General features: G+C 48.7%; 5 protein-coding genes across 5 annotated transcripts; 3 read left to right on the plus strand and 2 right to left on the minus strand.

Annotated features, from left to right (window-relative positions):
* Positions 1-216: 216 nt before the first annotated feature.
* Positions 217-1,983, plus strand: N7520_001169 (MFS transporter; the record flags this gene model as incomplete). The annotated part of the gene is made up of 3 exons (XM_057135104.1): positions 217-574; positions 627-1,633; positions 1,687-1,983. 3 exons carry the CDS (start codon positions 217-219, stop codon positions 1,981-1,983), a joined length of 1,662 nt encoding a protein of 553 aa, XP_057001040.1.
* A 1,060-nt stretch (positions 1,984-3,043) lies between these two features.
* On the plus strand, positions 3,044-3,601 carry N7520_001170 (pheromone/general odorant binding protein; the record flags this gene model as incomplete). Its single annotated transcript, XM_057135105.1, has 2 exons — positions 3,044-3,097; positions 3,161-3,601. 2 exons carry the CDS (start codon positions 3,044-3,046, stop codon positions 3,599-3,601), a joined length of 495 nt encoding a protein of 164 aa, XP_057001041.1.
* Positions 3,602-6,339: 2,738 nt separating this feature from the next.
* Positions 6,340-10,878, plus strand: N7520_001171 (PE repeat family protein; the record flags this gene model as incomplete). Its single annotated transcript, XM_057135106.1, has 4 exons — positions 6,340-6,601; positions 6,681-6,908; positions 6,966-10,768; positions 10,813-10,878. 4 exons carry the CDS (start codon positions 6,340-6,342, stop codon positions 10,876-10,878), a joined length of 4,359 nt encoding a protein of 1,452 aa, XP_057001042.1.
* A 1,219-nt stretch (positions 10,879-12,097) lies between these two features.
* Positions 12,098-13,524, minus strand: N7520_001172 (uncharacterized protein; the record flags this gene model as incomplete). Its single annotated transcript, XM_057135107.1, has 3 exons — positions 12,098-12,826; positions 12,883-13,201; positions 13,262-13,524. The coding sequence occupies 3 exons, from the start codon at positions 13,522-13,524 to the stop codon at positions 12,098-12,100; spliced, it is 1,311 nt and encodes a 436-aa protein (XP_057001043.1).
* Positions 13,525-16,452: 2,928 nt separating this feature from the next.
* N7520_001173 (uncharacterized protein) lies at positions 16,453-17,635 on the minus strand (the record flags this gene model as incomplete). Its single annotated transcript, XM_057135108.1, has 3 exons — positions 16,453-17,116; positions 17,174-17,307; positions 17,363-17,635. 3 exons carry the CDS (start codon positions 17,633-17,635, stop codon positions 16,453-16,455), a joined length of 1,071 nt encoding a protein of 356 aa, XP_057001044.1.
* Positions 17,636-24,844: the final 7,209 nt, after the last annotated feature.

Raw genomic sequence — 24,844 nt, forward strand, 5'->3', positions numbered from 1 at the left:
GCACTGCAGCATTGACGATCATGGGCTACGGCGTTTCATAGGGTCCTGTCTTATCGATCTTCAGGAGTTTATTACAATTCTTTTATATCCACAACGGGGCTGTTGTCTGTCTTGTCGATCTCACTCACGGGATAGATCCCCGGACTTGTCGAAACTCGTTCAATTTGTGACCACTGAATGCCCAGTTCCATCGCGAAAATTGGCGAAAAAATGAAAATGTCATTGCCTAAATCCGGTTTGCCAGCTAGCAGCACCGGAATTCATGAAATTGGGTCAGAAATTCACGACTCGGTCTTCCTGTCCCACGGGCGATCTGGCGGTTCTGATATCACCGACTATGATCATGAAAAGAATCACGATCCAGAAGTACCACGACCTTTGGCGCGTCAATCTACAGAGCTTGGTCAATCAATCGTGGTACCACGACTGAAGCGAAGAGGCTTATTTGGCCAACTCACTCTAATCGCGGAGGTCGAAGACCCGAGGACGTATCCCCGAAACACGAAATGGTTTATCACGTTTATTGTTGCAACGGCCGGGATGCTAGCACCGCTAGGAAGCTCAATCTTCTTTCGTAAGTCTTGTGGATTGACCCTGTCCCTTCATACTGACCATTCTTTGCCCAGCTTCGCTATCTCAAGTATCCAAGGACTTGAACACAACACCCACCTTAACCAACCTCTCTATCTCCTTGTACATGCTGGCCATGTCAATTTGTCCTCTATGGTGGTCATCATTTAGTGAACGACTTGGTCGACGAACCATTTATCTGACTTCGTTACTTCTTTTCGTTGTTTTTAATATCCTTTCCACCATTTCCGATACAATCGCCATGTTGATTGTCATGCGAATGCTTATGGGAGGCGCCGCCGCCTCAGTCCAGGCCGTGGGTGCGGGATCCATTGCAGACATATGGGAGGTTCACGAACGAGGCCATGCAATGAGTATCTTCTACCTGGGGCCTTTGTGTGGACCCTTGCTGGCACCCATCGTTGGTGGCCTTCTGGCCCAACGCTGGGGTTGGCGAAGTACTTTATGGTTTTCGGCCGTTCTCGGTGGTCTCATACTCATATTTATCCTCTTTGCCCTGCCGGAAACTTTGAGGGTACAAAAGCCTATGCTGCCCCCTGTCGACCAAGACGAAGATCCCATGGGCCGCCCACTCAGTCGCGTATCGACTCAGCAAGTGGTCAAGTCCACAGCTAGATGGCTGAAGCTCCTGAAGATAAACTTCATCGATCCTTTGAAAATTGTATTCTACTTGCGGTACATCCCGGTGCTTCTGAGTGTGTACTATGGCAGTATTGCCTTCGGATCTCTTTATGTGTTGAACGTCAGTATTGAAGACACATTTGGCAAACCACCATACAACTTCAGCACCATCATCATTGGCTGCCTCTATATCCCCAATTCCTTGGGTTACTTCGTCGCCAGTTCTTTTGGTGGACGATGGATGGATGCTATCATGTACCGAGAAGCGAAAAGGGCAAACCGATACGACGAAAAGGGGAGGTTAGTATTTCACCCAGAGGATCGCATGAAAGAGAATGCTTGGCTCGGTGCTTTCCTGTATCCAGCCGCTCTGATTTGGTATGGCTGGACCGTAGATAAAGGTGTTTTCTGGTTGGTACCGGTCTGTTAAATCATTTCCTTTCCCATGTTTGACGATATTAATATCGGTAATAGATTATTGCCAACTTTTTCTTCGGAATTGGCTCTATGCTTATATTCAGTATGGTAACCACTATGCTGACCGAGTTCATGCCGAGAAAATCATCCAATGGTGTTGCCTTGAACAACTTTGTCCGAAATATATTTTCCTGCGTGGGATCCCTTATCACAGCTCCACTCATCAGTCTTGTTGGGAACGGTTGGCTCTTCACAATACTAGGAGTCCTCGGCTTTGCCAGCGCTTCCACCATTCTTTTCATGAAGGCATGTGGCCCTCGATGGAGACAGAAGATGAACGAGCACATGAAGTGATCTCGCGCGCGACAGCCAGTAGCGACTTTCTAACGGCGCTCAAGGTATATGTTTGGTCACTCTCTTCCAAGGGTTTGGAAGCTGTTCATCTGAGAAATGGTGATGATTCTATAATTTCCAGCGTTGCTTCTTGGTTCTGAGCGGGTTGCATTTCAAGGTCCTTTCTATTGTTACCACTAGTCATTGTCCGCTCTCTTGGCGGGATTCCTTGATCCGTGAATGATGCTCATTTCAGTTTCTAAGACTGCGAAGAAACAATTCCAGCCAGTGATCATTAGTTCTAATTCCAGTCAACTTTCACATGGTACAATTTTAGCTTGGTTTTCCTATGACATGCCTAGCTACTGATTCAATGCGCCTCTTGGCTGTACACCAGAACGTGAACAAATAGCCTGATACACCCTGGCCACAGGAAGATAGACTACTACACCTTGTTTTCTGAAATAAGTAAGATAAGACAGTCTAGCTGCGCTGAAATACCGAAGACTTTGCAAAATCGACATATTCACCGGGCTTAAATAAATCCCGTGCTACTTTCAGTTTACCAAATGTTCCGCCATTGGACGCTCTGAGTCACTTAGACCCAAATCATAGCGAGTGAGGTGTATTTGTTACTAGATCCGGATCCAAGCCCCATCAAGGCTCTTTCGCCCCTTTTGATGATGCAACACCTTCATGTTCTCCTTGATTCAATGATTGATCATTCATATAAGTGTTTCAGAGTTGGGCATTAAGAATCCCAAGAATGTGTGGGGATATGGTTAAAAATGCACCACGCAAGGGGGGGGGGGAAACGGCCTATTATGATCCAGCAATTCAGTTGCAATGTTGCAATAGGTTTAATCAACAATGATCTGCAAATATCTGGGGAAAAGTGACATCACAGTCAGCCCTGTACTCTGTAGTAGGTCCTTGTCTATTTAACGGGAGAGTTTTCACGTATATCGGATCAACGTATTCCACTGATCTCATTATTTCATAAAGAATCAACCGCAACATTTGAAACAACTATATCCGAGCTCTTCCATCCCTTCCAACACATCGATCAACCAAGAGCATCATGTGGACCCGCACATTTATAACTCCACTGGTCTTTACACTTTTTGGACCTACTGTATATACCAACCCTCCAGCTGAAAGCAATCAAAAATTTACAAAGTTTCTGACATGATCAAAGATAAGCAGACCAGCTCCTCAATCCGTGAAACTCCTGCAAACGGAGGGCCAATCCCCAAGTAACAATGTCGAGGACAGTGTCGAGGTAAAGAACGCCATAATGAAGCAATACTCCGAAGCCCGCGCAGATTGCATAAACGATGGAAACATCGGAGAAGATGATGCCAAGAAATTTGAGGAGACACAGAAGGTAACACCTGAAACGCACTGCTATGCTGGGTGTTTGGGGTACAAGATGGGCGTTATCAAAGAAGAGGGAGGGTTCGATGCTGAGGCGTGGAACGGATTAGTATCTCAAATTGACGATGCTGAGAAGAGAGAGAGGTTGTTGCGTGTGGGAAATATCTCGTCTAATGCACTTCATGGGTTGGATCGGTGTGAGTCTGGCAATGAGTTGGCTGGGATTTCACATGTTTTTAAGGAGTTGAAGGACTACGAGTGATGGAAATGGATGTACCTAGTGTGATAGATTCCAAGATTGTAAGATATTGCTACGGAAGATGACCAGGCTGTTTTATATTATATCGCTTTGCTACTTGAAACCATTTTTGGATGTTTACATACACGTTTGAGAGGCTGGGAACATCAGTCCTACAGTACTGAAGTCGTCGGTCTTCGAGGGGATACAAGTTTAACCACTAAAGTACGGAGTATCAAAGGATCCAATAAGGACATAGGGCGTTGACCACTACACATCAGATGTCATGCTAGACTGATTACCCTTGATACCCGACTGATCATCTGGTATCACCTATTTCAAATAAGGCTACGTCTTTTCTCGATCTATGGAGGAATTGTTGACACCCATATTCGCGCACTATGGTCATAATCAAGGTAGCCAATAGGGCCGAAATCACATCGATATAGGCAAACATCCCCCGAATGGCCTGCAGATCAGGAGTCGAGCGGGGAAATTTGATGGTTGCAGCGGGGATTCGGGGACATGCATAATTCAAAGACGAATGATTCGTCATCTGCAGTAGTCTCCTGCACTAGCTGACTATTGGTCACTACACTGGATCTTTGTGAGATGGAGAAGTCGGGTGGTGTTGAAATAGATTGGAAGAAGGTTAGATCTACAATGAAATTGCTGAATCGGAGTACAGAAACCATGGTGGAACATTCTCAATAATTCCTATGAGATGACTATTGAAGTCTATTCAATCTGAACTCTTTAGAAGTAGAGGCTTGAATCAAATCCCGAATGGTTCTGCCCAAGAGTCGAGGTCTTCGATAATCAAGGGGACGGACTAAGTGCCTAGTCAATTTAGCTCAGTGCCAGGTTGTGATCTACCATTAGCAACCCACCACTGACTTGTTATTTTTGACGTGGTCAGGCACTAGCAGTTTGAGATATGAGGATGTGAGATCCATCTGATTTTGAACACGCATGGATTTCGATGGCTCTAAAATCATCGCCTATTAAATTTGAAAGTGAAGCGCCGTAGTTAGTCAGAAATGACATGGATATTCGGCCTGCAGAACATTAAATAGTCAGTTGACTTAATTTTCGTTCCAGAATATCGTTGTACAATCGATCGGGTGTTGGAACTTGGGAACATCGGGCCGCTCCGTAGTAACTAGTGACCCAGAATGTTTAGGTGGCGATGCAACCCGCTTCATTGGGGTTGAGCAACAGACAAGACAATTATTGGTGCCCTTAAGGGCCCGAGTCCAGAAGTTATTGATCAGATAATTCAATGAACGAAAATCCCCAAAAACGTAAAATGTAAAAATGTGAAACGTAAAGCAATCACGGTCTGCGTCACCTGATCCCGACCAAATCCTTGTTCCACAACTTCCTTCTTGCTTCTCCTGCACGATTGAAGCATTATGGTCGAGATTACCCAATCTCCATTCCAACCATGTGCACCCTTACTGTACCAAGCAGTAACCTGGAGCAACTCACATGACTCAATTCTAGGAATTGTTCCATCGGGTGAGAGATGATCGACCTGGTGAAGTGTCGGTGTCGCAGAGTGGAGACTTGATGACTACGAATTGACTCCATTCGCCTTCATTCCCGCCTTTTGGGAAGTCAAAAATGGGTCAAACAATTACCCAAGGAGTGTCAGTCTCTCCCAGCGCCGGGCCCTCTCCGTTCTGAACCTCAATCTGCTTCGTCTTTTGTCTCCCCACCGGCGCCAGGCCTGCATTTCATTTGCCGCCATTACCGGGGACGTTGGGCAGAAATGGGGTCTTTCGACTTGCATCACTTTTGTTTTCTTTTATTTTTCTACTTGGGCCTTGGGGATTCCCCCTGGGTACGCTGCAGCTTCTTTTTCCGGTGTGGCTTTGTTACTGACCACTCGATTTGTTTGTGACCCCACATCAATTCGGGTCCATTTTTGTTTTCCCAACCACCGTGCCGTTTGTACCTGTACAGAATGGCGACAATTGCCAACAGAGTTAAGAGAATAGCAATGGAAAAATTAGCTGGTGCCACTTACCACCCCACTTCACCAAAACTGGGTTCTCCATGCAGCTTTGCTTTACCTAACTGGGCCAATTGTGTTTCCCTCTTAATCCGAGTCCACCGCTTGCTGCAGCTGCAAGTGGAGACTGTGCTGCTCTCACCCGGCCCTCTGTAATCAAGGCCCTTCACTAATCCCCCCATTTTAGTACCACATTATGGAGACCGAATGCGACGTGGCCCAATGGGATTCACGATCATCGGGCAGTTCGTTGATGACGTTCAAGGGCCCAATGACTGCAACTGCAGCTAGTCTTGGTTACCATCCACCACGGGGGCCAGGCGAACCCTTATACGCTGCCTCACCATAGTCGTCCAATTGCAATTCTTTTTGTCGCCAGAGGAACAAGCATATGCTTCTTGCCTGTTCGGTCTTCTAATACAGGAGTACCTAGCCCAAGTGTTTCGACTTTTTTTAAACTTCATCTTCTTACTCATTTTCTTACTCCTCCAAAGTACCTTTGCTTCCGGCCCGATTGTGTCTTGTCACTCTATACTCGTTCGATTATCATCTGATACCAGTCCATTTAGCATTCCGCGCCTTGCTTTATGATACGTCATTAACCCCGAGGCTATGGCCAAGAACAAGAAGAAGAATAAGAACAAGAACGCCCCTCCCGCTAGCACTACCACACCAAAACCCGACACCAACGATAACAAAGATCTCATCGAGGCTACTGGCGAGCCCCCGGCTTTAACACCGGAAGATGCCCTCGGGTTTCAAGTATGCAAACATTTCCCAATTCCAGTACCAGACGGTGCAGCTTCAATATCAAACTTATGATTATGAAAAATCCCAATTCGCAAGTTATCACATCAATGGATCGACCGATCGTCTGACGGGGGGAAATGACCAGGACAACAAAGACCCCAGCACCGAAACAAAGGAAGACGCCCCGGCCGAACCCGCAGTAGAAGAATCCGCACCAGCCGAGAACTCGGAATCTCCAGAATCTCCAGAATCTGCTGGTAAGTATAATCTTACACTGAGTTAAGATCATATAATCTTAATCTGAAGAGCTACTCACTTGAGGGACATAATCAACAGAGGTAACACCCGCCGAGCCAACTGACGCCCTTGATGGCGCCGACACAGACGTCAAAGCAGAAAGTGCAGATGCGCCTGCTGGAGATGAGCCTTCGCCGAACGCAGAAGGGGACGCTGTCCCAGAGGAAGCCCCTCAAGAGCCTGCTGCGGAAGGTTCAGAGCCAGAGCCGAAGGAAGAGGCGCCAGCTGCAGACGATAGCGCCAAGCCCGATGACGGTGGAAACAATGGTAAATGTTGATTAAAGTTGATTAGCTTGGATACCTCATTACTAACCTACTTGACAGACGATGCTTTTCCAGATTGTGACCCTGAAGAGGGAGCCGACAAGGTAGAGGCTGAGAAGGAGGCCGCGGCTGAGGCCGCAAGAATTGCAGCTGAAGAAGAGGCTGCGGCTGAAGCAGCCAAAGGTGACGCTGATGGGGCCAACGCCGATACTCCAACAAATTCATTAGAAGAAGCTCCCCCGATTACCGAGGAGCCTGCGGACACGCCTGAAGATGTAGCTCCGCCAGAGGAAGCGCCTGCGGCTGAAGCAGCAGACGAAGCTCAATCAGAAAAACCAGAGGCTACCATGAGCGCAAAGCAAAGGAAAAACGCCAAGAAGAAGAAAAAGAAGGGTGCCAAGTCCGAGCCTGAGCCGGAGCCTGAGTCCGCTGCGGAACCTGCTGCAGAACCCGAACAACCGGCTCCCACCCCGACAGAGGAAGCTCCAGCAGAGGAGGCCCCAGCGGAGGAGGTTCCAGCAGAGGAGGCTCCAGCAGAGGAGGCTCCAGCAGAGGAGGCTCCAGCAGAGGAGGCTCCAGCAGAGGAGGCTCCAGCAGAGGAAACCCCAGTAGAGAAGGTTCCAGTAGAGGAGGCTCCAGCAGAGGAGGCCCCAGCGGAGGAGGTTCCAGCAGAGGAGGCTCCAGCAGAGGAGGCTCCAGCAGAGGAGGTTCCAGCGGAGGAAGCTCCAGTAGCGGAATCTTCAGTGGAGGAAGCTCCGGCTGAGGATCCTCCCGCAGTCGTCGAAGCCGAAGCTCAACCGGAAGAACTGCCTGTGGCGAGCGAGCCTCCACCACCAGAACCTACGGAGCCAGAGTCCGAATCGACTGCTGGGATGTCATCAAAAGATAAGAGGAAAGCCAAGAAAAAGAAGAAGAAGGGTTCCAAATCTGAGCCTGAGCCGGAGCCTGAGCCGGAGCCCGCTGCGGAACCTGCTACAGAACCCGAACAACCGGCTCCTACTCCGACAGAAGAGACTCCAGCAGACGAAGCTCCAGCAGAAGAAGCTCCAGCAGCAGAGCCTCCAGCAGAAAAGCCTCCAGCAGAAGAGCCTCTAGCAGAAGAGCCTCCAGCAGCGGAAGCTCCAGCAGACGAAGCTCCAGCAGAAGAAGCTCCAGAGGAAGTTCCAGCAGAGGAAGCTCCAGCAGAGGAAGTTCCAGTAGAGGAAGCTCCAGCAGAGGAAGCTCCAGCTGAGGAGGTCCCAGTGGAGATAGCCCCGGCAGATGATCCTCCCGCAGATTCTCCCGCAGAGGTCGAAGCCGAGGCCCAGCCGGAGGAACCACCCGCGACGAGTGAACCTGCGGCGCCAGAGCCTGAACCGGTTGTTGCGACGCCAGCAAAGGGAAAGAAAAAGAACAAGAAAAAGAACAAGAAGGGCGGCGCTAGTAACTCTGAACCTGAGCTTGTACCTGAACCTGCTGCGGAACCAGAGCCTGAACCTACTTCGACAGAGGAGGCCCCGGCTGCGGATGGCACTCCAGATCAACCAGCGGAAAAACCTGCCGAGGCAGCCCCCGAGCCAGAAGCACCAGGCGAGCCGGAAGGCAAATCTGAAGATGCTCCCGAGGAACCAGCACTCCCAACAGAAGAAGTCGGTGATGTTCAATCAGCAGAGCAGGAGCAACCAGCAGAGCCCACCCCTGAACCGGAGACCATGACACCAGCGGAGCCTGAAAGCCCTCCTGCAACCGAGGAAGAACCCGCACCGGAATCTGCTGAGCCAGAAGGTCAACCGGTCGATGAGCCTGCTGTGGCTGAAGTAGAACCGGAATCCAATACTGGGGTAGCTAGCGAGGAAGAGAAGGCACCCGCTGACGATGCTACTCCCGCTGATGCACCTGAGGAATCTTTGGACTCTCCCACAGACACTGTCGAAGAACCGGCGGCGGAGTCAGTTCCTGCAGAGGAATTAGTTGAGGAGCCTATTGTTGAACAGACACCCGAGGAGCCTCCAGCCGATGCATCCCCCGCTCTAGAATCCGAGCCTGCTGCGGAAGCCCCAGCAGAGGAAAGTCCTCCAGAAGCTGTGGAGGAACCTGTTTCAGAGGAGCCCGTCGTAGATGATATTGTCGTCGAGGCTCCTATTGAAGAGCCTGCTGCCGTGGATCCTCCTGTTGAAGAGTCTGCTGAGGTGGAAGTGCCGACTGAGGTTGCTGAAGAATCTCCAAAAGATGAACCCCCAGTCGAGGAACCTGTTGTAGAGGAGCTTGCTGTGGAAGAGTCTCCAGCACCCGAAGAACCTGTATCTACAGAACCTGCCACTCCAGAGGCTGAAGCCATAGAGGAACCTGCTGTGGAGGAGCCCACTGCGGAAGAGCCAGCAGATGCAGTTCCAGAACCGGCCGCTGATGAGCCGGCCCCTGAGGCTATTGAAGCCCCTGCTGCCGAGGAACCAGCACCAGTTGCCGAAGAGCCAGTTGCTGAGGAGCCTGCTACCGAGGAGGTCCCTGCACCAGAGCCAGCACCCACCGAAGAACCACCTGCTGCAGAGCCACCGGTCGAGGAACCACCGGTCGAGGAACCACCGGTCGAGGAACCACCGGTCGAGGAACCACCGGTCGAGGAACCACCGGTCGAGGAACCACCGGTTGAGGAGCCACCCGCTGAAGAACCAGTCGAGGAATCCCTTCCAGCTGAAGCCCCTCCGGCTGAGGCGGCGCCCGTTGAGGAGGTACCTGTTGAAGTTGCCCCTGAAGAGCCAGCACCTCCAGCCGAAGATCTTCCAGTGGAATGGCCTGTTGTGGAACCCAAACCCCCCACTGAAGAAGCAGCCCACAAGGAAGTTCCTCTCGTAGAAGATGCACCTGTTGAGCCGGCACCTGCTGAAGAGCCAGCCGCTCCAGAAGCGGAACCTATTGAGGAGCCTGTGACGGAATCAGCTCCTGAAGAACCAGCTGCTGAGCCGGAATCGGCTAAAGAGCTTCCTGTGGAAGAACCCCCAGTTGAGGCTACGCCCCCAGTTGAGGAGCCTGCTCCTGAGCCAGCCCCAGCCCCAGCCCCTCCCGTGGAGGAGCCACCAATTGAGGTAGCCCCTGAAGAGCCAGAACCTCCAGCTGCTGATCCGGCACCTGCCGAAGAACCACCTGCCAAAGCAGCGCCCGCCGAGGAGCCCGTGCCCGAAGAAACTCCAGCTTCTGCAGAACCATTGGTACCTGTGAGAGCACCACCAGTAGAGCGTGCACCAGAGGAGCCTGTCGAAGCATCCCGTGATTTGGAAGAGACTGTGGAAGAAGCTGTGGAGGCACCGGGAAGCAAAGATGGCACCCGCCGCCGAAAGAAGCGCTCACCAGGAGACCGTGAACGACGCTACTCCAGAACATCCTCCGATGGAAACAAGGGTCAGCTTCCCCAACGCCAGAAGAGTGAGCGCGGGGTATTCACCAATCGATGGGCTAAAGCTTTGGAAGAAGCCAAGCGGCAGCACGAGGAGAAGAAGCGCGGTCAAGTACAAATCTTGCGAGCCAAGGCAGCCGTGGAAGCAGACAAGGAACGAAGTGGCATCTCAACTTCAGAGAAAGCCAGACGCTCTGAGCGCTCTTCCTCAAAGGAACAGAGAGGGCCAGATGCACCGATTGTTGAGGCTAAATTGAAGCGCAGTCTATCCTCCAAGGCACCTGCATCCTCTAAGGAGCAGAGAGAGCCAGATCCACCGGTCGTTGAGGCTAAACTGAAGCGCAGTCTATCCTCCAAGGCACCTCCATCTTCCAAGGCACCTCCATCCTCCAAGGCGCCTCCTTCTTCAAAGCAGACCTCGGCTTCTCCACCTAAACCTCGTCACTTCCTTCAGTACATGAGCAAAGGCCAGTCGGACACCACCAAACCTCTAGTGCGCGTCAACACGTCTAAGACGTCGACTCCGGTTATTGACAGGCCACGCCGGGCTTCGAGAACCCGAAGTCAAGGAAGTCATGGCAGTTACGAGCGGGCACTCAATGAAGAGAGAACTTCCCGCGGTCGATCCAGTGCCTCGACTTCTCGTCGTGAAGAGGAAGCTCCTCGTCCAGAGAAAGAAAAAGAGCAAGAAAAAGAGAAAGAAAGGGAGAGGGAGAAGGAGAAAAAGCCCCGTCGGCGCTCTCGCGAAGAACCTGAACCCAGCAAGCCCCGCGAAAGAGAGCGGGAGCGAGAGAAAGAGAAAGAGAGAGAAAGAGAGAAGCCCGAAAGGGAACGCCGCTATCGTGAGCGTGAGCGCGAAGGTGAAGATGGTCGACGTCGTCGACACCGCCGCGAAGCTTCGCCACCGAAAGAGTCAAGGCTGAAGGGACTTCTCAGGACTATTACTGCGCATTAGCTCGGCGAATTTTGTATTTCAACCTTGTCTTTTGATATTTGTGTGATGATGATGATGACGATGATGGTAGGGTGTTTACCCTGTGTATGATTCTGGTTGCTGTCTGGCATGGAGGAGCGATGCATTATAGGAGTACTTTTTTCTGTTTTACCAGACTGATCTGCATCTGATGCCTGAAGGAATGTTGATGACTTGATATACATTTGCTTGATTCATCAAATTCAAGTAGACAAGAACGTTGTAGCCAGTAAATCCGCCGGCTTCATTCTCTTCTGATGTTCCATCCATTGATCAAACTATGAAGTGCTGTAAATACAGATTTATTCTGACGAGATCAGGAATCGAACATGAGATGTATTAGTTGTGCCTGTTCTCACCGAGTACATTGTCGTACACTGTGAATAGCCTCATTTGCATCAGGCACAAAATAACCCACAAAATCACCAACACTCCTCCGCACCCCATATTCGATTTGAATTTGAATCTGACTCGATATTAAGATCCAGCGAGTTGATACTGTTTCAAAAACATTATCAAAAAACCAAAACATCCAACCCAGAGTGACTCGTCCTGTGACTTTATTGGTCATTTTGGAGGGTCTGCTCTGGGGTGGATGTTTCCCGGTGCTAATTGACAACACCATCCAAGTCCCGAGCAACTTGGTTGGTCACTTGTAGTGCCAGCTGGTGGGAGTTTTTGCCACTCGACCACACGGTTGTCAATTGTTATTTCTGTTCCCCTAAAGGTCGTTATAACCCAACTTTTATAAGTTTTCCTTTAGTAGTAGGAATAAGGTTTAACATCATTATATGCATAGAGCCTGCGAATCGATACAATGCTAGTCCAACCAACATAATGGGATCCCAATTATTCAAGTTCATTCTGCGCCGGAATCACCCTCGAACACCACCCACACCAAGCTCGATGCAAACCACTCTCCTCCCTAACAAGATACTTTCCCGTCTCCCTCTCATCCTCATATTCAGGCACACAAGCCCCGACCATAACCCTCTTCTTAGCTTTGTGCTTCACAACACCCCCTAACCCAATAACCTCCTGCCGGAAATAGCCCGGCTCCTCGTCATCATGGCTATCCGACGAGACCAGCTCATGGTGATAATTCGATGATGCCGATGCAGACGGATGACTCACCGGGCTATGATAGCCCGTGCTGCTTGTATCTGACCCTTCATCCGCTTCACAGTCAACTTCGAGCTCGATCTCTTGACCCGCAAGACAAGCTTCGCCACGTCCGCATTTCACACCTTGGCTGCCCTCGCCGATTCCGGTACCTAGTCCTCCGCCGAGATATGTGCTGTACCGGGTTCGCCAGGCCCATACGCGGCGGTAGGTAGTATCGTTGCTGCGGAGGGATTGGCCACAATGGATACAGAGCCAGAGTGCGTCATGGCAGTGGCAGATATTTTGCGATAGTGTCGCCACTTTGTTCTCACTGATATCCGTTTCGAGATGTGAAGAGAACTCACCCGTCCTCGCTGACAGATGATGAGAGAGGGGCGCCGATTTACACGTTCGACAGAGCCGACGTATACGCGCTTTCATAGCTTGTTGAGAAGGCGGCTTGATTGTGCAGTTCTACAAGGTACACATTAGCCACGTTGTATCGTTTTTTCCCGGAGCATGGAACATACCCTACACACAACCTTACGACATTTGTCGCAGTCACCAACCAGGTCACGCGCGCACTTGCCCACCTTCCCGCGCGTCATCCGACCTGACTCCGAGCTCTCCTGGCTCAGCAGCTGTAAAACAGACTTGACGCTATTCGGAATCGCAGTGCCGGCGTCCAACATCTCGGCGACTGTCTCGATATACTCGTTTTCACAGCGAAGAGTCTCCCGCACCAGCTGGTGCCGGAAGGGGGCCAGGTTGACATGGAACTGGCGACATGTGCGCGACAAGTCGTAGAGGGTATTTAGGTCGATTGCGCGAGCGATTTCCTTGACAATACTACACAATTAGCGATTGCACATTGATCTGGCTGGGAGAGTTTGCGGAGAAGGGACGTACGGGTAACAGCTCAAGGCGGCGGAGAAGGCATTCCTGTTGGGATTTATCGGTTCCTCTGTGATATTCAAGCCTGGGATATCGGCGCGATCGGTGTGGATATCGTCCGAGGATGTGGGGGGAGGGAAATCGGCTGAAGCGGTTGCGGTTGCGGTCGCGGTCGCGGAAGCGAGCGCGGTCAGCTTGGATGGGAATGAGTTCCCCAAGGGTATGGATCCGGGATGCTGGGTGAAGGCATCTTGGTCCAGGTCGACGAACACCACCATGCTGCTGAGGCCATCAGAGGGAGGATGAATCAGCACATCAGATAAGATGAGATCGGAGGTGGGTTTGGGGGCTTTTATGGGGATTCAGCCAGTGGTTCCGATGGGTCGGCGGCTGTGCTGTTCCGAGTGGGATGACTGTGGAACTAGGTTATTTGATGCTCCGTATTCGGGGTGATGACTGAAGAGATTCAAGAGGTGACTAAATGGTAAAGTTTGAGATGGTAAGGTCGAAGTCGAAGTTATTCCGACGATGACGTTTCCCCTCATTCTACCTGGTCGTTCCTCGATAAGCGCACCCGTAATCTAATCCACACAACGCAAATATTTCTCTGATAATATGGATAAAATCAATTACTTTCTGTAAATAAGATCTTTCAGGTCTGTTTAGTGACTCCATGATTTGATTTAGTAAACGGCCCGGGTAAGTCGAAGTGGACCAGATTAGTGCCATAGACTCGACCAGCAAGTAGAAACTCCTCTACAGCAAGTCAATTCCTCACATTTCCAAGCTCTGAGTCGCTGGGCCCTTTCGAATGTTGGCAATATGCCTAATTGCTTCTAGTATTGAGATCAGCTGTTTATTTGTGAGATCCTATAGAGCGCAGGCAATGACTAACACACATAGAAGTCATCTTTTACAAGTCGATATCTTTAACAGATAATATCGACTGGATATGCGTTTGAACCCTTCACAAATGTGAAAGGACACGACATTTGCTTAGATCTTCCCCTCTATTACCTGGGTACATCGCAGTAAATTTGGACACGTTCGAAATCCCTAGCCTAGGACGTTCCCCCGGTTGTATCATTTTAGAAAGAGGTATAGTAAAAACAGTAAATGTTGTAGTAATTAATACCTTGACAATCAGACATCGAGTTGCATGAAACAATTACACAGATCCAAACCGTTGGTCCATGTGGACCAGCTGTGTAAGGTGAGACAATGTAGAGGCAACCAGTCCTTGCTGTAAATTAAACCCGAATGAGAATCCGTGCTCATGAGCCATCAAACCAAGAATGCAAAAAGCAGGCTATTTGACAAGGCATGACTTAGCCAAGACGGACAAATCTCGAAATGCAGATCTCATTTAGCTATACGTATACGTCCTATCACTAGTTAGTTAATTTAACTAACTTAGTTTCCCACGTTCATTACAAAGCAGAGTAAATAATTTCTTTTTAATGAACAAAGCTACCACCAAGTAGACTAACTAAATCGGATGCATAATAAAAGATTTTTACCGTCTCGCATTACCCGATCGAGTATGCTGGCCGAAGAGCCTCGTGACAGTTTCACCCCCTGATCGACAGGTTAAATGAGCCTGATCGAGTCGGTCCGACCCTTCCAGACCAATCACAATTTTCTATACTCGAGACTGCATGGGCATAATATCGAGTTATCGAGTGTTTGGTATTGTCCCATATGGATGAAATTAATTCCAGACTTGGTCGACTTTAGTTAAGGAAATTGTACCAGACAGGTACGGAATACTCTGGTTCCGACCGTTAACGAACACTCCTTAATCACAATGATAACAACGATAATTTCTCCACTAGCAGGGATTAATCGAAGAGATTACCAAACACGGTATCCAGAACGCATTGGATCTACGAAAAGTCCCCAATGTACCTTGGTTTGCCACATTTAATTTAATTAACACGACGTGCTCCCTGCTGCCTTGGTCTTAGGCCTAGACTTAGCCTGGGTCACAGTTACAGCAAACAATGAACAAAGAACGTGATCGACAGCTCCCCATGGATCCGTGGATATGCTCATTCGTCGAGTACATCGGTTCGACCTCCAGGTGGGGTTCGGTGATTGGCGGGAGCGGAAAAGCCAATGCGGGTGGACGCCTTACCCTATCAGCTGTAGCAGCTACGGGATTCCGTTTGTAGACGGAAAGGAGGGGGGAAGAGGAGGGGATTATTAATTCGCATTTGTACCGGACTGGCCGGGCATGGGAGGACCAGACTAGTGTAGTTGTAGTTCCAGTTCTAGATTGGTTCGGACGAACTCTTTGGATTTCGTCCAAGGCGAATGACAATGTTTTTGGTTGACTTCTATTTTGCCTTTCTTTCTTTGTTAGGATGGGATTAAGTTGGTTATGTATGGACTTCCGTGTTTTTGCGGGAATTTACACGCCATCAATTTATTTTTCCTTGCTTTTTCCATTTCCATTTCCCGAGTCTAGGCGACGGGTGGGACTAAACGTTGGGTCAAGATGGAAGCGAGGATCTCCGCGATTTGGAATATCTCTTTAGCCGACCACGGGTCGAGTCGATCAAGCGAACCATGGTTGAGACCTATCAAGTGGGGGAGTTGGATTAAATGTAAAAAAAAAATCATTCAACATTTATGCGTTTGTCAAATATGTACAAGCGAGAGTCGTAGCTCGGTCCAGATCCAGTTCGGGGTATACAGCCAGCATGAAGGAGGCGAGTCAATCATCAAGATCATCCAACAAAAGAAAGAAACATAATCACAAAACCAGAGATCTATAGCCCAAATAACGGTCCCTTCTAAAAATTCCAACAAAGAAAACAAAGAAAAAAAAATATGAAAGCTTTGCGCTTAGGAGCTTGGGACATAAAGTGGAGTAGCTCCACTAAAATCGCTCCGTGGTTGCGTCTTTTGCGCTCGAGACCAAAGAGCGGGATTGTCCGCCCCACGAATGGAGTTGAGGCATTCGGGGAACGCCATGGCGCTCCCGAGACCCAGTCAAGGTGGAGAGAGGGAGAGGGGACTTGATGCGCGCTTTTTTTTTCTTTGCGCGTCCAATCTCTGGGTAGGTGATCGGGTAGGGTGTTTTCCCCCACAGGGGGGTGAGAGTCAGCCCTCAAGGTAGCTGAAGCTAAGTGTCGTCATAAAATCGTAAAAGAAAAGCATTCAGGTAAAAACGGAATGCTTCAATTGCCCGTTGAGGGGCTTTACATGGCCCACTGCTTCCAGCCGAGGGGCTGGAAGTGTGCCAGTGACTGTACCTGGTCGTCGTAGGGTAGACAGTCTGGGCTGGACCATGAAGGAGAGGGGTATGAAGATGGGTAAGATGGTGAAGGGTAGGAGGGAGAAGGGTAGTGGCACTGAACCGGTGGCTGGATCAGGCTGTCCTCGAGAGAGATGGGCATTGCGTACAGTTCGGAGTGAATTTGCATGGGAGAAGCAGTCAGGTCGGTCTTCATGATGTTCTTAGGGTATGCATCAATCAGAGAGACGGAGGACATTGAGCTGCTGTGGGTAGGGAGGGAGAAGTTGTCTGACAGAGGAGAAGGGCAGGTCTCGGCGGGGGAGGAGTAGAAAGGGCTGTCATCGGCGGATTCGGGGAGCTGGTTGTGGAATAGGTTGTTGGATGGGCGAGGGTGTTGTAGAGGCAAATCCATCCCAGTCCACACCATAGAGCAGTCATTTGCGAGATCTGGATGCACTCCTGGAGCCACCAGAGCACCAATAGACATAGAGTTGGGCTGGGAAGTACCCGCCATCAGAGAGCTGCTGTCCATAGAAATGCATCGCGGGATCGCGGTCGAGTCACTGGGGAGAGGAGTCTGGCTCTGAGGAGCCCATTGATTTTGTTCGGGTTGCGACTCAAGCTCACTGTTTTTTGTTAGCTTCAAGCTCAGATTCCGATATTTGCGCGGATCGCAAACTCACTGTCGCTCAATATGGCGCGCAAGTAGATCAGACCTGTGGAAGGCCTTTTTGCAACCCAGGTGTGTGCATCGGTAGGAAGCTTCGGGGTTGTGGTTCAATTCGTGACGTCTGCGGTGCTCGGCGCGAGTAAAGACCTGAGAAAAGCCGAGTCAGCTTGTGCGCATGGAAGGTTGAAGTCGAAGCGCATACCTTATTGCAACCAGGAAATTCGCAGGCGTGCACCCGCTTACCCTTCTTGGCTTTGCTGATGCGGTGGGTGGTGGGAGTGTAGGTAACGGGCATGGAGATTTCGGTTTGCGGGCTGCGACGCATAGTGCTCTTGCGGCCAACCATGTTGGAAGGTTCTGGGGATGGTGAAGCGGAAGCGGAAGCGGAAGTAGCGGGGGAGTTGAGAACAGAGACAATGGACGACAATGTAGTGGTGGAAGTTTTGCGTTCAGTGGAGGAGGCTCCGGCGGGCATGTCGTGGTAGCAGAGGGAAGGAGGGAAGCTATATAGATGGGAGGTCGTAGGTAGAAGGTAGAAGGTGGAGTGTATCGAGAGTGTTGTAATTGTGGAATGAGGATCTGAAACTGAGAAGAGAGGAGGAGCGAGGCCTGATATAGACAAGAGAGGCTGTTCCTGTGTACAGCGATCTACCTGATTATTAGGCTTTCCTAAATTAAAAAAATAAAAATAATTAAAAAGGAAAATGAATAAATGAAATGAAAATGATTTAATTCGAAAAAATGATTAATCCATTAAATTATAATAATAAAATAATAAAATGCCCATAATTACTATTCTGGGGCCAACCTTAGATCAAAGGGAACCAAGCACGGGCGTGGATCTCGGGAGGATCAAGCAATCCTAAAATTACACCACGTTGTCAGGGGTGCGGCTGAGCGAGTTTACATTTTACTGCAGTTACAAGCGCTGATCTCTCCCACCGAAATAGGTTTAGTGGAAGGATGGCTACGGTTGGCGCCAAAACGCTCTGGGCCTCCAACTGTTGGTTCGAGATAGCGTTATGAGTGGAGGAAAACAGCCCTCGTTACCGATATTAAGTTAATTGATAATAGGGCCAATTTGTTTATTTTTAATAGCACTTGACACTTCTGCAGTAAGACTAAGTGGGAATGTTCTTTTTCTGTTCCTCTCATTTCCTTCAAGTTATTCGGTGTACTGGAATTTCAATTTGACATTCCTATGTCCAAGCTCATAACCGTAACGGGTTGATCCCCACAGGAGTGGGGAGCATCGTTCTTTCTACTTTGGGAATCGCAAAGGATCGCACCTGTTGCCTGTTTAGGTTTAGTTTCTCTTTTCTGTGATTGGCTGCACGGACCAACTCATTTGTGTAACAATGTACTCCGTACAGGATGCCTTATCCTTGTCCAGTCGAGAGAGAGCCTCAACTGTTCCTTCACTTATCTTCTAACTCTTTCAACAAACTTTAAAAAAAATAAACATCTTTCAATTCTTTGCATTCACATAAAACAATAATATTCATCCTACTCGGACTTTGCATGGATGGCCCGTGATCATGACCATGCCCTTGCCGGTCAGCCTAGTGGGTCCGCAATGGTCCGCCTGAAGGTGAGCCCTGCCACCCTAGGCTTAGCCTTGGTGCAGTTCACTTGCGGTAGCTTGTTTCAAACCGATGATCCTTTACTCCATAAGGTCAATGAACACCACTCAGGCAAGCTTGCAAGTCCCCCCCCCCCCATCTTCGGCCCCGACCCCCCCCCCCCGGCCAAATTATCCACGATCGGCCCTTCGATTAAAACGTCACTGGGGTTCAACAAGAACCTCGAACACGGTCCAAGTGTACCCGCATCTTAAAATTGGTATCTATATTTGGATTCATTTCCATTTCTAACGGCGCACCAAACTCCAAAACCAAACGGACAATCAATTATGCCGTCAATACGAGGGCCAGTCCAAGTTCAGCCTTACGTCTGCGCCCTGCTGTTTAGTCCATAATCCATATGCCACATTCCTATAGTCAATACCATTCTACTATTATGGACTTATACGGCGCCCAGTTGCATTGCATCTGGCCTGCATACCACCCCCTTTAGTCATACCGCGTGGCACAACGGGGAATAGCTCCCCCTAGCAGAGTTTCTGACCTCGTGGCACGATACAAGGGGTGAAACCGTGGCGACCATGCAGGTGATTTAATTTAGGAACATTCTTGAAACATGTGAGATCTCTGCAGACATTCTGGAATGAATCCTTCCCTCCCTGCACAGGACCTGCCACGCGAGGAGGATCACAGATAGGCCCCTCCATGCAGGGGCCAATTCGGTTTCATGTCTATTTTTTTACGGGGTTGCTATTTTGCTGGGACTGCATGAATCTGACTGTGATGGACAAATTAGCTTCATGAGATTGTGTTATGATATCAGCTATGACCCAAAGCCAAAATCCTGAATACTCCGTACAAAAAAAACCCTAAGTAAGAGTATTTGCAATTTCCAAGTATAGATTTTAAGATTCAAGATTGATCGTCTCAGTTCCCGTGTAACCCGTTCTCTCCTCGTAAACAACTCCACAAGAGTTAAATCGCAGTCTATGCCTATCTGGGAAAATTATCGACATCATAGCGGTTTGGGAATTTTTGGTACAATCATCAACACCAATTTCTCATGTCATCCTCCTCACGTGGCTGAGGATGGATCCTTCGGATGATGACGATATCCCGTGCAGGGCTTGGTACAGGGGAAACATGGACCCCAAATTTCTATCTCTATCTCTACCTCAGATCTGCATACTCCTTTACTCCGTTCAAATCCCAGAAGAACTGAAGTAAGTAAATCTTCCCGAGATCCACAATCGCAAGCGACTGTATCAAACCTTTACAGCCGAGGCCATAAGCCTAAGCCAAGCCCGCTTGCTTTTGGAGTGGAGCAATGACCGTAAATAAAAAGGTCAAAACTCAGGGCCTTGCCAAGGGTATTCCCCATGTCTCAGGAGCTAAGTTAGTGAAGAATGGAGCGGTAAGAGGATCAGCATCATCATGACGGCTCTGCAGAAATTATGGACTAATGTTAGTTAGACATTTAGCGTTGGTTTTTCACGAGTCAGCGTCGAGCTTTCAGTGTTGGTTCTTTTTTTAGCCGAGGGCGATCTTCGGGGCTATCTTGGACACGGCTGGGATGCTACGGGAAGACGCTATGGCGTTTGGTGCAGGGCTGCTAACCCCATTCCAGATTTCCCTGGAGACTTTCATGAGAAGTTGAGGAGTCTGTTTATTTTTGTCATCTACTGTACTCCGTAGTTGGGAGCATGTTGTTTCTCCCGGTCGGCTTTTCCAACTCCTCCCCAGCCCTATTACTTGGAAATTTGAATTGGGCTGTGACTTTTATATCAATTATTGTTCTCTAACTAATTCGGCTTTCTAGGTTCGAGAGTAGAATAATGTTGAGCGGAATCTAACCGAGGAGCATCGGGGTAAACAACATATGAAAGCTCGGAGCTGTTCCGCCTTCCAATTACTGAAACCATCCGGGTCCACTACGAGGCTCTTGAGGACAAATTCTCTCCGGCCGATCGGTGTAACAGATGAAAACAAGTAAATATAGAAACATGAGTCGGTTACATACTTATAAAATGAATTGAGGAGAGGGCTTGATCCACATATCCTACTTCAGATGGATCCATGGATCCTTCCCGTTAGTCTAAGTGGCATGATCCATATCAACATTTCAATGTTTTGTTCTACGACACGGCAAATCTCCTCTTGGTCCTTGCACAGTGGATCAGCCCCGCGATCCTAACATTTGAACGGGCCATGGCCCTTGCTTGACCCAAAAGAAAAACCCAAAAAAAGAAACTTCAAGTTCCCACTTCCCGTGCTAGAAGTTCGATGTTCAAAGTCCGCTATTTCAGGAAGATCTATTATTTTCCGAAATCCATTCTGCCTTCTCCTCCACTTTGAATCCCATTTGCACGTTGTACCCGGCTATCATCCGGAGCCACGGTCCGGTCGTGCACGCCGTTCCAACGCTTGGGTGGAGCTATTAAAATCCCGTAACCCCGAGCATGAGCTCATATCAGCGAATCAGGATTAAGACGTCACACCCCTAACGCCGTATGCGCCAAAATTCCTGAGAAAACAGGACCAACCATTTATCCTTCTCTTTGAACTCTAATGTCATCACCATGATAATTACTTCCTCAGAGACAGTTCGAATAAAATCCGAGTTGCTCTCACGTTCAGGTCCAGTCACTCCATTCCCAAGAAGCACACTAAATCACCCGTTATCAGGCCAATTTATTTTCAGGCTCTACATCATCCCAAATGAGTTTAGCAGCAACACTAAGGTCCCACTAGATCCTGGGAAACGCAATTGGTTAATCTCAAGTTACCCTTGCCCTTCCCCCACTCTTTTCAGTCCGGTCCGGTCCAGCCATCTCATCCCATCCCGCCGCAAAATTCCCATTCTTTCCCCCCACTTATCATCACAAAGGTACTCTTTTCCAGCCTCATTGCCCAGGTGTAAGGAGGGATTATTCTCCGGTCAACGTTCTGCTCCACTCTTCGCTAGAACTTCGGCGACTTTCAAGTTACTGGGCTTTTGTCAAGTCCCGCGATTTCCCTGGACTGGATAAGCAATCCCGAAAACCGTGGTGCCATCCGTAAAGCCCAATAATGGATAATTGATCGTCGCGGTGCTTACTTGCTCGTTTCTTTTTTCTGTATCGGGTTCTAAAACATGTCCTGTGGATAGCAGCAAACCGGTAATGACGTCGGCTTAGTGTGAAATGTAGACACAGAATCGTGGCAAAGAAAGCGGCAGAGCGACATCATGGATTTGAAATTGATTGCATCAATACATTTTGTTTTTGGTGACTGCAGCACCCCTCATTCCTAATGAAAAATATCCGTAAGCCATCGGGCGCACTTTTCAAATTAGTTCCCGTATCAGCAGGGCGAACTTGACCTGACTTATCCTTGTGACATTTTTCTGGGGAACCATGCAAATTTACACTCCATATGTAACCGCACAGATCAGTCGGTGGTGGCGAATCTCCATCCATAGGGCAGAGCCAAGTTTTCAGATTCAGCACTGAAGCTTGTGGGAGCTCAGAGTTGAAGCCACCAAGCCACTGAACTTAACGCTTCTCGAAGATTGACAAATGATATCGGAGCTTGGATGGATATATTTTATTGGTTGGCTTTTCATTTTTTTGACTGATAAGGCAAAGTGTGATATCTCGATTTAGACTAGATGGGATTTTTACTGTGGGTAGCTATAGTGCGCAGCGTGATTGTATGTGTACCCGTAAGTATAGATTTAAATGAAAATGTTTGTTTGGGGCGTATAGGCTTATTCTTCAGTATAGTGGCATAAGTTGTAATCTGTGCCACGCTGACAGTACTTGTTTCAGCTTGGAGTGACATACCAGTACCTACAAGGTACAGGTACCTATCTGCAGGTGCAGAGCATAGGACGTTTCAGAGATCGAGGTCGTGGTGATCATGCCATGTGGTTTTGTGCTTACTACATGAGCAGGAAAAACACATGGCTAGTGGATCTCTTTCATTCTGACACGGAGTAACTCTGTAATATCGATTGCCGTTTATGGATATGGTGTGGAATATCCACTCTGAGGTGGCCCGAAGTGTTGGTCACTAACGTCACATTTTGATGTACCAATCACAAAAGCAGATCAAATGAATACAGAGACAATCTTCAAGGAGTAGTAGGGCTCTTACGTTTACGAAATTAAGATAAATCGGAGCTCGAGATGTGACAGGACTTGAGGGCTTCCATCGAAGGATTCGATGACATAGACATGCTAATCCCTCGACGGCTAAATCCGTGCAATACATCCTGATTAGACAAATGACTAAAATAATCTTCATGCGAGTAATAGGGGAAGAGAAGGGTAAGTAGAGTGCGAGTAAAGGATTCAGACCCGAATCAATAGTGCCTTACAGCGTTGCATTGGGCCTGAAGAACAGTCATTTCCGGGACTTAAGTAAAGTAGTAGCCGATGGCTGATTGGTAAAAAAGACATGGGAGAGAGCGGCAGGATTTTGACTAATTACGATCTTCCTCTCCCCTTGTGGTCATGTGGATGAAGGAATGGGAACCCTGTAGACCATGTGTTGAAGGACCAGGAATCCCAGGAGGGAAAGTAAAAGAATAAAATGAAATGATATAAAAGGAAATAATAAACGGAGTAATATAATGTCATGCTAATTGACCATAATATCCCAATCAGTCCAAGTGCAGGATTCAAATAATTCATTAAAATCCGATGGTGGATTCCATTGACACTACTGCAAAGCAATGCAATCCTTCGAACTAACCACATCTAGATCAATTCTCTTGTTTCACCTTTTGCTTACACACGTGGGCTTGATGCGGGCGCTGATCAATGTATTTTTATCTCTCACTGGTGACAATTATCTTCCCCACCATCTGTGATAAGAGGCTGATGCACAAACCACGCGAAGACCAAACTCCGAAACGAACGCCATGCTGCAGCCACCGTTGATCGCGTGTTTCAGGAATATTGGTACATAGTACATTGCATACTCAGTTACTATTCTTGGGCGGAGTTAAAATCTGGGGATTGAGCAAATATCGTGTTTCATGTTTAACCTTTTGCCACTGCCACATGGTGACGTCTGGACCATCGGGGCTGAAGATTATCGTCAACTGCGTAGACTGTTGTCTTATCGATGCTATGTTTATTTAGGGTGTAACCCTTCGGCTTTAGAAGTATGAATGTCAACACTTCAGGTTTCTTTATAGATTCAAATGTGGATCTACTCCGAACTCCAGTAATTTTTAGAAATCTCTGCTTGATACTATTAGCACTGGAGGCTTAGCTCCGCTCTCAATCCAATTCAGCAAGGTCCCTCAAGTGACCTATGTACCGGTCGGCCGAACACTTAACTTCGCATATATTAACAAAGTTTCCCAAATCTAAACTAAGACATCCAAATTTGGAAATAACAAACCAAGCGCTGAATCCAGCCAACACTAAAGAATTAACCTCTCTGCAAAGAATCAAGAATCCTCCCCCCGAGCAGAACGCCTAACCTACCAACTCAATACCCATTGTCGAATCAACAAATCAACAAAACCAACGGAACCAACATTTCCCCTCCACGAATCACATCCCCCATCAGGCCGCCTCATCAGAGCGCAAAAGCACCTCAACTGCAAGCCTCCTGCGTCCATCCGTGATCCAACCTATAGAAACCCCCAACGACCCCGCTAGCACAGCACAGGATGCACAATGACATCATATTCCACCGACTCGCTCTACAGCCGCTGTTGGCTCAACAAGCATCGCTCATTCGCCACAATACGTGTCCATAGGAGTATTCGGTGTGGGGACCGATGTACTGTACTTTTTTCCCCCGCAAGCCCCGCGGATGCGATCCATTGACAACGCAACAAGGAAAATAAATTAAGGGATCCACAGGAGGCTGCTATCTGTTGGTGTTGGTTTCTACTCAATCCCTGCCAGCGCCGTTTTCTGGGTTCTGGGTTCTGGTTGGTGGGCTGAACTAAAAATCGAGCTTCATTTTAGTCTAGTCTAGATGGTAGGTGGAGTTGCGGTGTGCAGGGCTGTGTTTAACTCCCTTTATTCTCCTGGTCGTTGCGGCTTTCCTTTTGTGGGATATGCAACCTGTGTGCTTCTGAGTTGTCTTTCGGCTTC

Source organism: Penicillium odoratum (genome assembly GCF_028828045.1).
Source record: "Penicillium odoratum strain IBT 22623 chromosome Unknown utg000001l_segment0_segment0, whole genome shotgun sequence".
In the NCBI taxonomy this organism is placed as follows: domain Eukaryota; kingdom Fungi; phylum Ascomycota; class Eurotiomycetes; order Eurotiales; family Aspergillaceae; genus Penicillium; species Penicillium odoratum.